General features: G+C 46.1%; 1 protein-coding gene and 1 long non-coding RNA gene across 2 annotated transcripts in view; one reads left to right on the top strand and one right to left on the bottom strand.

Moving 5' to 3' along the window:
* Positions 1-2,922: 2,922 nt before the first annotated feature.
* Positions 2,923-14,925, top strand: part of LOC148120129 (uncharacterized) — a 29,324-nt gene continuing 17,321 nt past the window's right edge. The window contains exons 1-2 of the long non-coding RNA XR_015739385.1: positions 2,923-3,027; positions 5,426-5,499. This is a non-coding gene — a long non-coding RNA (uncharacterized LOC148120129). The remainder of the gene's footprint in view (positions 3,028-5,425; positions 5,500-14,925) is intronic.
* On the bottom strand, positions 6,931-13,426 carry LOC148120130 (disks large homolog 5-like). The gene is made up of 5 exons (XM_087912010.1): positions 13,243-13,426; positions 11,736-11,898; positions 10,458-10,589; positions 9,615-9,798; positions 6,931-7,492 (listed from the first exon to the last, which is right to left on the bottom strand). The coding sequence occupies exons 1-5, from the start codon at positions 13,373-13,375 to the stop codon at positions 7,403-7,405; spliced, it is 702 nt and encodes a 233-aa protein (XP_087768136.1). The 5' UTR covers positions 13,376-13,426; the 3' UTR covers positions 6,931-7,402.

Raw genomic sequence — 14,925 nt, 5'->3', positions numbered from 1 at the left:
CTACCAGAACTTCCAGGAAGAGCTAATACCTATACTCCTTAATGTATTCCACAATATAGAAAAAGAAAAGTCACTGCCAAACTCCTTTTATGAAGCTACAGTTACCCTAATACCAAAACCACACAAAGACACAACCAAGAAAGAGAATTACAGGCCAATCTCACTCATGAACATCGATGCGAAAATTCTCAATAAAATACTGGCAAACCGAATCCAAGAACACATTAGAAAAATCATCCATTATGATCAAGTAGGCTTCATCCCAGAGATGCAGGAATGGTTCAACATACGCAAATCTATCAATGTAATCCATCATATAAATAAACTGAAAGAAAAAAATCATATGATCATTTCATTGGATGCTGAAAAAGTGTTTGACAAAATTCAACACCCATTTATGATAAAGGTGTTGGAGAGACTGGGGATACAAGGATCATACCTAAATATAATAAAAGCAATATACAGCAAGCCGACAGCTAACATCAAATTGAATGGAGAGAAACTCAAAGCCTTTCCACTAAAATCAGGAACACGGCAAGGCTGTCCACTCTCTCCATACCTCTTCAATATAGTGCTTGAAGTTCTAGCAATAGCAATAAGACAACATAAGGGGATCAAGGGGATTCGAATTGGAAAGGATGAAGTTAAACTTTCGTTATTTGCTGACGATATGATAGTGTACATAAGCGACCCCAAAAACTCTACCAAAGAACTCCTACAGCTGATAAACACCTTTAGTAACGTGGCAGGATACAAGATCAACTCCAAAAAATCAGTGGCACTCCTATACAGAAAGGATAAAGAGGCAGAGAGGGAAATCAGAGAAACATCACCTTTCACGATAGCCACAAACACCATAAAATATCTTGGGGTTACTCTAACCAAGGATATGAAAGACCTATTTGACAAGAACTTTAAGCCTTTGAAAAGAGAAATTGAGGAGGATACCAGAAAATGGAAAGACCTCCCCTGCTCTTGGATTGGGAGAATCAACATAGTAAAAATGGCAATTCTACCAAAAGCAATCTATAGATTCAATGCAATCCCCATCAAAATCCCATCAAACTTCTTCACAGACCTTGAGAGAGCAATAATCAAGTTTATATGGAAAAACAAAAAACCCAGGATAGCCAAAACAATCTTATACAATAAAGGAACTTCTGGAGGCATTACTATCCCTGACTTCAAACTCTATTACAGAGCTACAGTATTGAAAACAGCTTGGTATTGGCATAAGAACAGAGAAGTCGACCTATGGAATCGAATAGAAGACCCAGATACTAACCCTCAAACCTATGAACACCTAATTTTTGACAAGGGAGCTAAAGGTATACAATGGAAGAAGGAAAGCGTCTTTAACAAATGGTGCTGGCATAACTGGATGTCAACCTGTAGAAGAATGAAAATAGATCCATATCTATCACCATGCACAAAACTCAAGTCCAAATGGATTAAAGACATCAACATCAATCTGTCCACTTTGAACCTGATAGAAGAGAAAGTGGGAAGTAGTCTACAAGATATAGGCACAGGAGTCCACTTCCTAAGTAGGACCCCAGTAGCACAGACAATAAGAGAAACAATGAATAAATGGGACCAGCTTTCTTAGTTTTAATGTTGATATAGTTGCCCCACATTGGTTTCCCAATTTGTAACAAGAGAGTGCTCATTTGTTTCCTGGCTACCCAGACCTGAATAATCACACAGAAACTACATTAATTACAACAATGTTTGGGCAATAACTCAGGCATATTTCTAGCTACTTCTTATATCTTGAAGAATGGATAAAGAAAATGTGGTACATTAACACAGAGGTAAAAAATAATGACATCTTGAAATTTGCAGGCAAATGGATGGAACTAGAAAAAACATCTTGAATGATATTCCCAAGAGCCAAAGAAAAAACAGAAAAAACAAAGAAAGACAAAATGGTATGGACACCACAGTACTATAATTAAGTGAGTGCATGAGATGGAGAGATTCAGTGGTTAGTGAGGAGTGCATAGTCAGGTGTCTTAGCTTCTGTGGACCATGGGTGGCACCCACACCCACATGAAATAAGAGGAGAATTTGTCTGAGTTTTGTTCTACCCTTCATCATGTGAATCCCAGGGAAAGAACTCAGGCCTGTAGGTTGTCAACAGGTATCTGTAGTCTCTGATCACGTTGTCCATGGACTTGAATGAGCTATATATCTATATTGGTGTTCTGAATACAAATGTCCTTCATTCATATAGAGTGGATTCTTTTCCCCCTGGTTTGACAGCACCAGTTGTGGACCCACAAGATTACTTCCTCGACACATTAACTGTGACTCAGTGTCAGTCTCAGAAGTCAGATCTGTTTCTGGGGAGCATCACAAGAATAAAGCAGTCATCTGGAAGAAACCCTTTCTCAATATACAGTGAGCTCTGCTATAGTAAAACAGCAGAATAAACCATCCCACTCCCTTCTTAGCCTTATACAGATGTGCTCTCCAGCAGAGGCAAGTGGCTTTTGCTTCAGGCTCCATCCACTTTGGCTAGTTTGAAGCTTCCTTCCAACACTTAGTTGGAGCACCAAGAGAGACTCCTAACCACAGCTTTAGCTCCAGGAGGATCTTCTCAATTCTGCATTTCATCAGATCTCCTTAATCTGCACTGTCACTCCAGGATGAGATGTGAGAGATCTGCTCAAGCCATGACAACAAGTGATGCTGGAGCAGGATCTTGAACCTGTGAAAGCCTTGCATGGATGTCTGACATTCTAAGACAGTTCACATTCCTACATCATGAATTTGTCCCTTCTGGTCTCCTTAAATTTCTCTTATTGCTTGAGGGTGATTCAGTCTAACTAATACATCACACATGGCTAGATGGATATAAGTCAATTGTAGGGGCTGGAGAGATGGTGCCATAATTTTCAGTATTTCTTTCTGTCCCAAAGGAGCAACAGTGCAGATAAAAAGCCTCCAGGTTCAGGTGGAATCTGATGCTCTCTTCTGGCCGCTGGTGGAATTGAGTGCATGTGATGCACCGCCCTTCAGCAGGTAAAACATACATACATATATATCTACTAAATAATCTGAAAAATTAAACCAAAGCATAGTTAATACACAGCACCAAAACAGAAAAATAATGCCCAACATATCTTAGAAATCATTCTGGCTGCTGTGTGGTTATCCCTGATACTGTATTTCAAAGAAACCAGAGACAAATACTTCCAGTTAATGTAATTTCTTTTTAAAAATATTTTATTGATTCTGATTTGGTTTCACATCATGCATCCAATCCCACTCTTCCCCATACCCATTCCCTCACATCTGTGCTCTGCTCTTGCTGCCTCCTCACCAAACAGAACAAAGTTTAAAAGAAAAACCCAAAACTCAAAATCAAAAACAAATAAAATCTTGGTGAGGATTCTGTAGTGTGGCCGAGTGAGTCACACAGTGTACCCTTTAGTCCATACTTTTAAGTTTTCCAGACCTTTGGCTTCTACTACACTATAAATAATGTATCCTCACTGGGACTCATCTTGGATATCCTATTGAAGCTTGTGTCATGGAGATCCTGCAGCTTTGGGTCTGCAGATCCGGGCCCTCATTGCTCCAGCAGTTCCTAGATGAAGAGGATGTTGGGGTGGGATAAGTCATAGCCCTGGTTCTGGGTCTGCGTTGTAGCTGGGTTAGTTAACCTGCCAGGCTTCCCTCATCTTCACCACCCACGCAAGCTTTCCAGCACTGCCTCAGTTAGGTCTCCCAATAGAGCAAGCAGAATGCAGAGAGGCCAGGTATCCTGCTCTCACGCCCTCCCATCAAGCTCTCACACACTCAGACCACAAAGCGCCAGCTCCCCTGCACTGCTGCTAACAGGGTCAGCTCTACTGTGCTGCTCAGTCCAGGTGCAGGACCCTGCATCCTGATTATTATAGTTGGGGAGAGGCAGGTCCAGTTCGCTCTAGTGTTGCAACCTGTGAAGAGTGGGCTTAATCTGTGCATCCGTGTCCTGTCTTCAGTGGTCACAGGGGCCACTGACATCAACACGGACAGAGGCACTGGCAGGGCAATAGATGCAGACATGGCCTTTACAGCAACCCAGGCCCAGAGGACACATATGGCCACTGGTGACAGCATAGGCCACTCAGATCTGTGTGACCCCAGCAGAAGTGTAGCCCTCAGAGACTAACATGGTCCTAGGTGGTGGCTTAGATCTTTACTTCTGTGTGTCTCTTGATTGGAAACATAAGCCATGGATATCAACACAGACGCTGGCTGCATTTGTAATATGGACCCAGACATAGTCCTAGGCTTCATCTTAGGCATAGATGTTACCATGGCCGTGGTTGTCAATACACATCACTCAGATCAGCATGGACCCAGCAGCAGACCCCAGGTGGGCCTAGGTGATGGCTTACATTCCAGGCTTCTGCACTGTCTTTGATGGCAGCATGAGCCTGGGATATAAATGCTCAGACCCTGGCTTCAGCAGAGCCATAGACTGAGATTTGGTTCTCAGCAACAGTCCTGGCACAAATGTCATTATGGTCCTGAGTGGCAGCTCAGCACTCAAGGCACACATGGCCCCTGTGGGAGTATATTCTTGTGACAGTAACATAGTGGCCTAGACTGAAGGTAGCTGCAGAGCCGTCAGTGGTAACTGAGGTCACAGATGCCAGCATTGCTGCCCACAACTCTATCAGGGCCATAGCCTTTGACAGCAGCCCAGGCAGAGACAGCACCATGGCCCAGGCAGCAAGTGGGATACAAAGTTTTTGCACATGACCTTAGTAGATGTTTGTGTATCCTGAGAGGCATTAGAACAATACTGTGGTGTTTCTCATCAATTTGTTCCACATGTTCATTTCATGAAACAGAATACTATAGTTTGGTGATAGCTAAATATATGACAATAAGGATGCAGTGTTTTGTGTGTGTGTGTGTGTGTGTGTGTGTGTGTGTGTACACACACACACACATATCCATCATGAAATGGGTATACACGAAGTTGGCAACACCATCTACAAACAAACACAGTCCACCTGTGTAGCCCTGGCTTTCTGAGAATTAACTATATAGCCTAAGCTTGGCACCCAAGAGTTCTGGGGTCACAGGACATTCTGGGGCTACAGGAATGAAACACTACACATGACCAAAGAAACTGGTCTTCAGAGTAAAAAAAATTGGAAATCTGTCTGTCTGGAATAACTGGACATCAACACAATCTTTCATGACAGGAGAATCTCCACCACATAGGGAGAGCTGAGGACTCAGTCAGCTTGCCGAGGCAGTGACATTAAACTGTCAGAAAAAGTCCTCACCAACATCTCTACCCTCGATGTTGTTGTGCCCCTCAGAGGGGACACTAGATGTTGAATGTCAGGGTTCTCGGTAATTCTTGTCTCAGAATTTCTGTATCTCAAGCTTATTTTTGATTCTTTCTTTTCTGCAGAGTACTGAGTCAACAGACCCACGGATCTGTTTGGGGCAAGATCACCTGGAGGGGAGTTGGTATTTGCCTCACTGGTGAGTTCACAGCTGGAAAGGAATGTCTTCTGAGAAGGAGGCCATGATCCTAGGGTGGAGCATGTCATGTGGTCTTGTGTGGCTTCTTCGGCCTCCTCAGTTTTCCCACAAGAGCGACTGTCAGAAAAGGAAAGGCAACCAGACCCAGAGCAGCCTGGCTGGACCACAGGCTAGACAAAATCAGGGCCTAGAGCAATACTGACCAAAAAAATTGGTCTGAAGAGCGAAGAGTGGGAAATAACTTTTTTATTAATAAAAATATATTTATTTTACTCAATAATATAAACACTAAATAACCTAACAAAATACCAAAACAACAGGAACAAAAGGAAGATAAAATGAATTCAAAACATCAAACCATAGCAAAGAAAACAAGAAAACCCAGAGCAAACAAAACCCACCAAAAAACCAAACAAAAAAATTAAGCTTAGCAGCTTGCTTAATTAAACTATTAGCTTAGTCTTGCTGCAGATTTTGTAGTGCAGTCCTACGGCCTGTGGCTGGCCTTGGAAACATGGTAGGAAGGCAGGTACCAATTGTGCAAGGCCTTTTCAAAGCTAGAATAGCCACGCCTTCTCAGGGCCTTGCATGGTGTCCTCTGAGGAGGAGGAGGCCTTGATGCCAGGGTGGAGAACACCATGGACACAAGTTGTCTGTGGCTTCTTTGGCCTCCTCATTTCTCTCAAGAGCAGCTGTGTAAGATGGAAAGACAGTCAGTCCCAGAAGCAGTCTGGTACACCACAGGCTAGAAAAAATCAGGGCCTATTCACAGAGAGGAGCCAAAGTCAAAAGCCTCCCACCCCCCTATGAATGCCATTGCATGGGTTGAGAAGCAAAGGTGGCTCACTTGCCTGTGAGACTTAGTGCTCCTGCTGCTGCAGCTCTGTCTGCAGGAAGCTCTCATCCTGGGCTGTGACCTGTTCCAGCTCTGACTGGAGATTTTCTGACCTAGAGAGGGAAGGCAGTTAGGGAGCAGGCCTGGTGGAGACCTGCTAAGGCAGCTACTGAGCCAAAACCAGCTCTATTCAGCGGGACAATCCATCATTACTTTCCAGCTGAGGTCGTTCCCTACATTCCCCAAGGGAGAAGGGTCAGAGTGCACCTGGGCCTGGAATTTTTTTCCTCAGCTTTTAAAATCTGCTAGAAGATAAACTGAGAACTTCACTGTTCTGAGTAAGAAAATACAGCACATTTCTCCTGTTGTCTAGATACATTAGTTTAGGAAAAATAACAGTTTAGCAATGCCTGAGTAACAGATCAGGACAGATCTGCATGGCCTTGATTAGATACCAGGTGAGAGTGCACAACCTGGGAAACTCAACGTAGACCCTCTAGGGGAGCCTACACAGCACTCCAGTTTAGGCTCTGATTATTCCCACAGCACAGAAACCTTCCTGCACTCAACTCCCCAACTCTTAAATCTTCTCTTATAACCAATGCACACGGCAGAGAGCCTGTAATGAGCAGGAGTGTGCTGCATGCAGATCTGCCCAGAGGCAGGAACTTCTGTCTAAAGGTGATGTTCTGGAAGGAAAATAGAGTAGCAGGAGCACACAGTGTCCTCCACAACTAACTCCCCTGCTTCTAGGGTTAGGACTACATAGGGAGATTTGTGGGGAGACACAGGGGAGAAGGTACTGAGAAGATACCAGAGAGCTCAGAAGGGAGTAAGGGTACACAATTCCCAGAAATACGAAGGATCAGACATAGTGTTTTCTGGAGAAGCTCTTTATTGGTCTAGCACAATCAATACCCTGAGGTGATCTTTCCCTGACTGCGGCTGAGAGACATCCAGCTTGCAAGAGTCCCCAAAAGGACAGAATCCAGGTACAGGTGAGCTACCTGGTTCTAACTGCTCCTCCCAGCTGGGCTCCTACCTCATCTCAGGGACACTGACATGAGGCTACAGCTTTTCTGCCAAGTCCCCGTGCTGGGTCACCAGCACCTTCTGCTTCAGGACATTCTTCAGTCCTTCATCCAGGCTTTCTTGCTCCTGTTCATTAGAAGATTGTGTTCTCATTGGAGGGTTAGCCACTCCCATGTACACACATACACTCATGAATATACACATGAATGTGAATGTACACATACAAACACAGTGTAATACAATAACTTGTATAGTTGCCCAGTTAATGATAATATAAGAAACAATCAATCACCAGGATATTATTGAGGAGTTAACTTTTGTCAGAAGAAGGAAGAACACAGTGCGATTTCTTTGAGTAACAAATGTCTAAGTCAGTGCCAAGTGATTACATGTATTATCTCAAGCTGAACAATATTCCATAGAAGGGCTCAACCACATTGTACTTTTTCGCTCTTTGAATGATGGACATCTGGGTAGTTTCTACTTTGAGGCTACTCTAAGGAATGCTGCTAAGACCTGGATGTCCCCTCGCTTCTCTGTGGACACCTACTCCATGTTCAGGATTGACTGAGTCACCTGGGGATTGCAGTTCAACTTTCTGAAGACTTGTGTGTGGCTTCTCACTGCACTGTATGATTTTACAGCACCAGCAATGTCTGAGGGTCCTCATTTCTCTCAGTCCTCCATGAGGCTGATTTTAACTCAGAGTGAACAACTCTGAATAAGAGCAGTTACTGAGTGCTGCAGACACAGCACATGGTGAGTGCTTTAGACCGTCGGGAGCCTAAGTGGGTGCACTGAGACATTCTGACGTCACGGCATGGGTGTGGAACTCTGCTGGACTGAGTTATGCTGGAAGCACACTGCACATCAGAATCTCTCATGAAATAAAATCCAGGCCAAGCTCCAAGGCCAAGGATAACTGAGCCAATGTTGGGCAAAGGTGGAAAGAAAATTGTAACAGACAATATGTATAATGACAAAAAGGGACAGAGAAGACATAGTGAGCCACCTGACCATTAAGGATGCAGTCGCCTCTCACCCAGAGCAGAGAAGGGACACAAACCTCATCCCGCCAATCCTGCCTCTCAGACACCTTGATTTGCCATAGTCGCCTCCTCCTAAACTTTATGTACCACATTTCTTTGGTTTGCTCCAAGGATTTCTTGCAGATAAATATTTTTGCCTCTGCTAATACCTAACAACCACTGAGTCACAGAAGTTTTCTGTCCATTTGTTCTAGACAGCTAGGTGGACATGAAACATGGACAGAAAATTTGAGGTACAGTGAAATGCCTGGGCTCAAGAGAATAAGGGAGTCAACAACAGAGGACAGCACCGGATTTCATTATGTAGCCTGCAAACATACTCACCATTGCACCCATTTATACAAGCCTGCATAGATACACACAGACCCCAGAAATCAGAAGTGAGCAGAAAAAATGAAGAGGACGTCACGGTGAATGAACAGTTGAATTTAGAGTATGCTCAACTGAGAGCCTCAACATTGCTAGCCATCCCTTGGGGTCTAAAAATGCCTAGGGGAGCATACAGCATAGTCAGCCTATGTTGAGATGATTGGAGAAAATGTTCTCTTGAAGCCTCAAATCACCCCAACCCCCAGGCTGTCAGTCATCCCACATTCATGGTCATCCAGTCAGCACCAGACTGGAAGCTCCAGGATGGGAGAAATGTCAAGCACCACCCACAGAAAACAGGAGTGAAAGGTGCTAATTTGGCTTCTGTTGTTGTGAACCGAGAGCTTGACAAAAGAAGAGAACACATTGGGGTGCAGGAAGAAAGAAGAAGACCACACACACTTGAAAAAGTTGACAATGAGAACCACTCACTTGGATCAGTCCTTGCAAGCTGCTTCCCGCCTGTGATTTCACATGACCCTTGAACAGGAAAAGAGCCAGGTGTGCTGACCTCATCAAAGAAAGCTCTGTGCTCTTCCCTAAGTAGCTCCCTGCATAGCAGCCCTCTGAACGTAATGTCATGGAGGTGTGATACGTGACTGACGCATCTCTGAATGTTCTCTGGCTTCTAACAGAACAGGAGGTTTTGCTGGCCAAACATCTGGTTTCTTGTAGGAGGATAGCTCTACAGAGAACCTTGTGCATGACCACAGAAAGCACAACTGGATGGGATGTAGGTGGGAGTCTAGATGGGTGGATGGATCTTTACATGGGTGTCTGTATGTTTATGTTTGGACAGGTGGGCAGAATGCCCCCCTGCCACAGCCTACCTGCTGCTGCTCAGGACAGGGGCCACAGATCTTCTCATGGACCTCCTTCAAGAGCCTCTTCACCTCCTCACAGGACTCTTGCAGTTCAGTCTTCTCCTTCCGCAGCAACCTGTTCTTCAGTCTCAACACATGTACTTGTTTTTTCAGCTGAGTCCAATCTCGTAGGACCTGGCCGTGGCGGTAACTGGACCAACACCAAAAAATGGTGAGCCCCAGCCAGCCTCCATTTTACATGCCTACGTCCATATGCTACCAGCATTGAAAAGTTGAAAACCCCACACAGCCCAAGACTGGAACTCTCAGGAGCCAAGCCAGCATCACTCAGAGGCAGGCCAAACCCAGAGAATAACCAAATTCCAGGAAGATTCAAACTACTTCTGAAAGCCCTGGTAACCCAAAGGTATCCTGTGCCTCTGAGAAGAGAACAGAGTGCAGCCCCACCTGTGCTTAACTGTTCATGGTGTTAGGAAAGCCTCAACAGGAAGAGGACAAACATTCTCTGAAGGAGCGCAGAACTCGCAACAGGAGTAAACTTTGTCTATGGAACCCATGGAAACCAGCTCTATGAAGCCCCTGCCAGAGCTCCATAGGCCGTGGCCTGCCAAGTATCTTCTTCATGATGTGAACCATTTTTCTAAGGGCTCCTGGAAGGCTGGCAGGACAAGGATGGGAGGGCCTCAGTGTCTCTTCACACTTAGCAAACCCAAGTCTAGGAGACACAAATCTGACGACCACAGGCTAGGCTGCTTGCTAAGAGGCAGACAGTTTGGAACCAGAGCCTTCACTTTGGGCCAAGACAAGTGAGGGCAGAAGCGGTCCCTCTCAAGCTAATCAGGCACTTACCCGACCAATTTGGTCTCTTCCATCAGCTGATTGCACTTGTCCACGGCCTTACTGATCTCCCTGGGCAGTTTCAGCTGGTCATTCACCACCTGCTTATGCTCCATTTTGAGCATCTCAAACTCAAAATTCAGCCTGTGGTAGAGGATGGCCCCAGGAGAAAAGAATACCATGAACACATCAGCTAGGATCACATGAATGAGGCTTGTGTTACACATTGCCCTAGCCCAGTGCATGTCATAGCCTGGCACTTATACACTGGGACCTTCTGGTGCTTATTATACTTCCTATCCTGCCCCCAGAACAGAAGAGTCGGGAGTCTAAAGAGAGGAAGCATGAGCACCCTCAGTGGGCTTAGATTGGCTCTCTAAGAAGATCCCAGGAATCTGTGCCACATAATTAGGTCCACCAGAAACCTATGGTCACATTTCTCCTGTCTTCAGAACCGGGTGCCTAATTCCTGAATTCTAATTCCTGGGTGTCTATTGCTGCACAAAGGACCAGAGGACATAATCAGTATTTCCAGGGAGGAGTCCCAACTTCAGAATGACTTTCTAAACTCCACAGGGGATTTCAGTGTTCCACCAAGGGCAGCACAGTAGCTAAGAGGTGTGCTGCTCGACACAGGCTTCCCTGGCCTCAGCAGTGCCATCACCTCAAAACTCGAAGAATTCAAAATCCTCAGGCCATGCCACAGACCCAGACTCCCAGACACACACATGCACACACACACATTCACACATGCACATACACACACATACACCACATGCAATCAGGATGCCCAAGAAATGCAGGGAGGTGGCATTGTCTCAGAGCATAAAGATCAAGACCGGAGAGGACCAGCGATGGGCTCCAGGCCTTCTGGCATCACACTCAGATGGATGAATGGGACCAGGTCTCTCTAGCTGCTTCCAGGAGCCTTTAGCTCACAGTTGTCTGCTGGTCAAGTACAAAGACTCACCACAAACTCACAGCGCCTAGCATCTCCCACAAGCCAACACCTATCAAGGCCTCTTGAAATGCATGTGGAGAGCTCACATACTACAGTCTTTAGCCACAGAGAATGATTCAGGCCATAGGCTCTGCTTTTCATTTGGAGGAAGCAAAACAGCCTCTGTTCCTATCTTACTCCGACTGAGGCTCCAAGTTCTACATCTCGAATGTACTTAGGAAAATTAGGCACCAGAACAACCTGGAGTTTCAGTCTCCTGTTATTCAGAAAACCTGTGATTGCTTCTGCAGTGTCAAGATGGTCAGCAGAGAACTGGGCATGGTGACTACCTGTTGTTCAAATCCTTGTCGGTATAATTGGCCAAGAATTCACGCAGCTCATCTGCCTCACATGTCATTTGATGTAGCTGATTGGTGAGTTTCTCCAACTTCTTCATCTGCTGCTCCTTCTCAGTGAAGGTGGAGAGTTTGGATGGTGCCTCCCCAGTAGTCCCTGCAGGCAGATAAAGACAAATAGACTTGTATTCTTGAATGGTATAGGGCCAGGAGAGTCCATGCTGAATTCAAAGAAGCATAAGGATGAGAAAATGCTAAAAACCCAGAGAAACTTCCAAAGAGCAGGGCAACTTTCATCAGTCAGGGACCCCTGAGCTCCGTATCATCAACCTCTGGATAATCATGTGCATCACTCCCTATTGCTGTCCCCTGGCCCTGGAAGGCATAAGCTAGCCCAGCCAAGTAGAATTGGAGGACAGTGTCAGCTCACATCTGATGTGATGCAGGTAAGTTCTGTTGTCCCTAGTGCTTAGCAGCACCGAATCCTGATCACATGTGTCCAGGACCAGAGCATCTAATGGCTGAAGCCTTGGTGCATGGACAGGGGAGTTTCCCTCCCTTCCTATTGGCATCAGATTCCCATGGAAACTGAAGGAATCCACTGAGGATGAAGTGTACAGCAACACCCCAGCTAGAGAGAGACCCTCATTAGTCAATCTCTTCCTCCTGTCCTCTTTTCCACTCATAATGAAATGAACGATCTCCCAGAAAAGAATCTGCAGCCTGGACAATTCATTATTCTCCTAAATAACCATCAGAAACTCTAGACTCTGGGTCTGCTCTTTGGAATCTCAGAGAAGCAGTATAGGTCCATTGCTTCCCAGAAGCTCCCAGCTGCTGAGTCCCACTACCAGAAGGCCCACCTCATGTTCACCTCCTCCAGGAAGCCCTATGTTCTCTGTTTAGCACACACCATGCCTTCCCCAGATCCACTTTTTTCTCATGTTATACTCTGGGAGATTCAGACTTGCATGTTAATAGGGAAGTCAGGCAGGGGCAGAACATAGTCACCAGATCCACAAAGCCATCCTCACTGGCAGCCCAGGACAACCAGAGCTGGCAGGATGGAAATGATCCCTGCCCAGGTTAGCTAGCTCTAATTTCTCAGGATGAACTGGAGACCTGTGTGCCACCCACTGGGGGTAAGTTGGAAACCTTAGAGCTAACAGGAAGACAGCCCCACTTGGTGGCTCCTGCCCTGCTGGTGGCTGTGATGTAGAGTATGAGAACCTCAAGCTTCACCAGGGCACTCTCCTTTCTCTAGTATTAGTGACATGCAACCTAAAGGACCGCAGAAGAAGTGAAGTGCAGTGATGAACCTGAAATCTCATTAAGTCCTCTGGGCCTCCTTCCCCACTCAGAATGAAAACAGAGGGTACCCAACAAAACAGTTATAGCCTTGTCAATTCCTGACTCAGCCAAACTAATCGTCATGAATCCTTGATAGGGGTTTGCTCCCACCACATCCAGAAAGTGCCCCATCTCCCTTCCCTGAACTCACTGCGTCTTCCCCAGAACAATTTACTTCTCCCTGTTTTCCACTGAGACCTAGGGCCTGCTTCCTTCTGTCTCACTGTGGTCTCTCCACGCGGTCCATTCTCTCTCCCAAATAGATGCCTCAGTCTAGACAACATGTCTATAAGCGAATCTTATAGCCACTGATCGAATGTCCTGAGGGCAGTTGGTGTTGCTACAACACAAGTGACATCACAGGATTCCAAGAGCTCTCCAGGATACAATAGAATGTCCAGAGAAGGGGCTGCTGATGTCACTGGCATAGACTTTGCCTTTTTTGCTAATTATTTCTCCCTGAACTGACCAGAAACTGAGTTTTAATTCCATGAGTATCTCCTGCGACACAGGGGAAGCCATTCAGCACTTCTTTTTTCCAACACTAGAGATTTTTCTGCTTCATTAGAATCTTTTCACCGCTTCACCCACAGAGGGTTGAATTAAGCACTGACCATTAATGGTCCTTCCCCTCCTGAACATCCATACCCAATAATATGAGAAATAAAACATGCCAAAAAATTAAGTCAGAATGATGTGGAGGAGGAGGGTTGAGTCCTCTGAAGTGAAAAGGCACCTAGGGAAGGCTGAGGTTAAGGGAAGGTGACCATTGATAATTTGTAAGTGAGCTGAGACTGTTATGAGACCCAAACTGCTCTAGACTGCCCTCTCTCCATACCTGCATATTAGTCAGGTCTCTCTAGAGTAACAGAAGTTATAAAATGGATCTCTCTATATATTGAAAGGGGATTTGAGCACAGACCCCCCAGCTTCTGCGGCAGGGTCCTTGGTGTTCCACGGGACTCTTCTTTACCCCCAGTGTCGCCCTTTTGTCTCCTGTGTCCTTGGAATACCAGCTGTCCCTATTTCAGTGCTGAGGAGTTCTATCCAGAAAGGTGAGTGGGTGCTAGCTGGGGCGGACTGTCCCGAAAGAGAGTACAGCCTCCCCCCTCAGCTTCTGCAGCAGGGTCCTTGGTGTTCCACTGGACACTTTCCTGCCCCCACTGTCGCCCTTTTGTCTCCTGTGTCCTTGGAATACCAGCTGTCCCTATTTCAGTGCTGAGGAGTTCTATCCAGAAAGGTGAGTGGGTGCTAGCTGGGGCGGACTGTCCCGAAAGAGAGTACAGCCTCCCCCCTCAGCTTCTGCAGCAGGGTCCTTGGTGTTCCACTGGACACTTTCCTGCCCCCACTGTCGCCCTTTTGTCTCCTGTGTCCTTGGAATACCAGCTGTCCCTATTTCAGGGCTGAGGAGTTCCAACCAGAGGGGTGAGTCTGGGCTATCTGGGGTGGACTGTCCCAGAAGAGAGCACAGCTCCCCCCCAGCTTCTGCAGCAGGGTCTTCGGTGTTCCACGGGACTCTTCCCTGCCCCCACTGTCGCGCTTTTGTCGCCTGTGTCCTTGGAATACCAACTGTCCCTATTTCAGTGCTGAGGAGTTCTATCCAGAGAGCTGTCCCTAATTCAGTGCTGAGGAGTTCTATCCAGAGAGCTGAGTCTGGGCTATCTGGGGTAGACTGTCCCGAAAGAGAGCATAGCCTCCCCCCTCAGCTTATGCTGCAGGATCTTCTGAGTTCCACTCGACCCTACCCTGCCACCAAGGTTGCCCTTCTGTCTCCTGTGTCCTTGGAATACCAACAATCCCTACTTCAGTGCTGAGGAGTTCCATCCAGAGAGGA

This window comes from Myodes glareolus, chromosome 12, assembly GCF_982192425.1.
Source record: "Myodes glareolus chromosome 12, mMyoGla1.1, whole genome shotgun sequence".
Lineage (NCBI taxonomy): Eukaryota > Metazoa > Chordata > Mammalia > Rodentia > Cricetidae > Myodes > Myodes glareolus.
This window is presented reverse-complemented; position numbering and strand designations above follow the sequence as displayed.

What these genes read in the sequence shown, in the direction of transcription:
- LOC148120130 (XM_087912010.1), bottom strand. Translation starts at nt 13,375, where the DNA reads ATGTTGTCTAGACTGAGGCATCTATTTGGGAGAGAGAATGGACCGCGT. An exon ending in ATTGTTCTGGGGAAGACGCA is followed by an intron (nt 11,899 to 13,242) that starts GTGAGTTCAGGG and finishes ATCTGCCTGCAG; the next exon opens with GGACTACTGGGGAGGCACCA. An exon ending in GACAAGGATTTGAACAACAG is followed by an intron (nt 10,590 to 11,735) that starts GTAGTCACCATG and finishes CCTCTACCACAG; the next exon opens with GCTGAATTTTGAGTTTGAGA.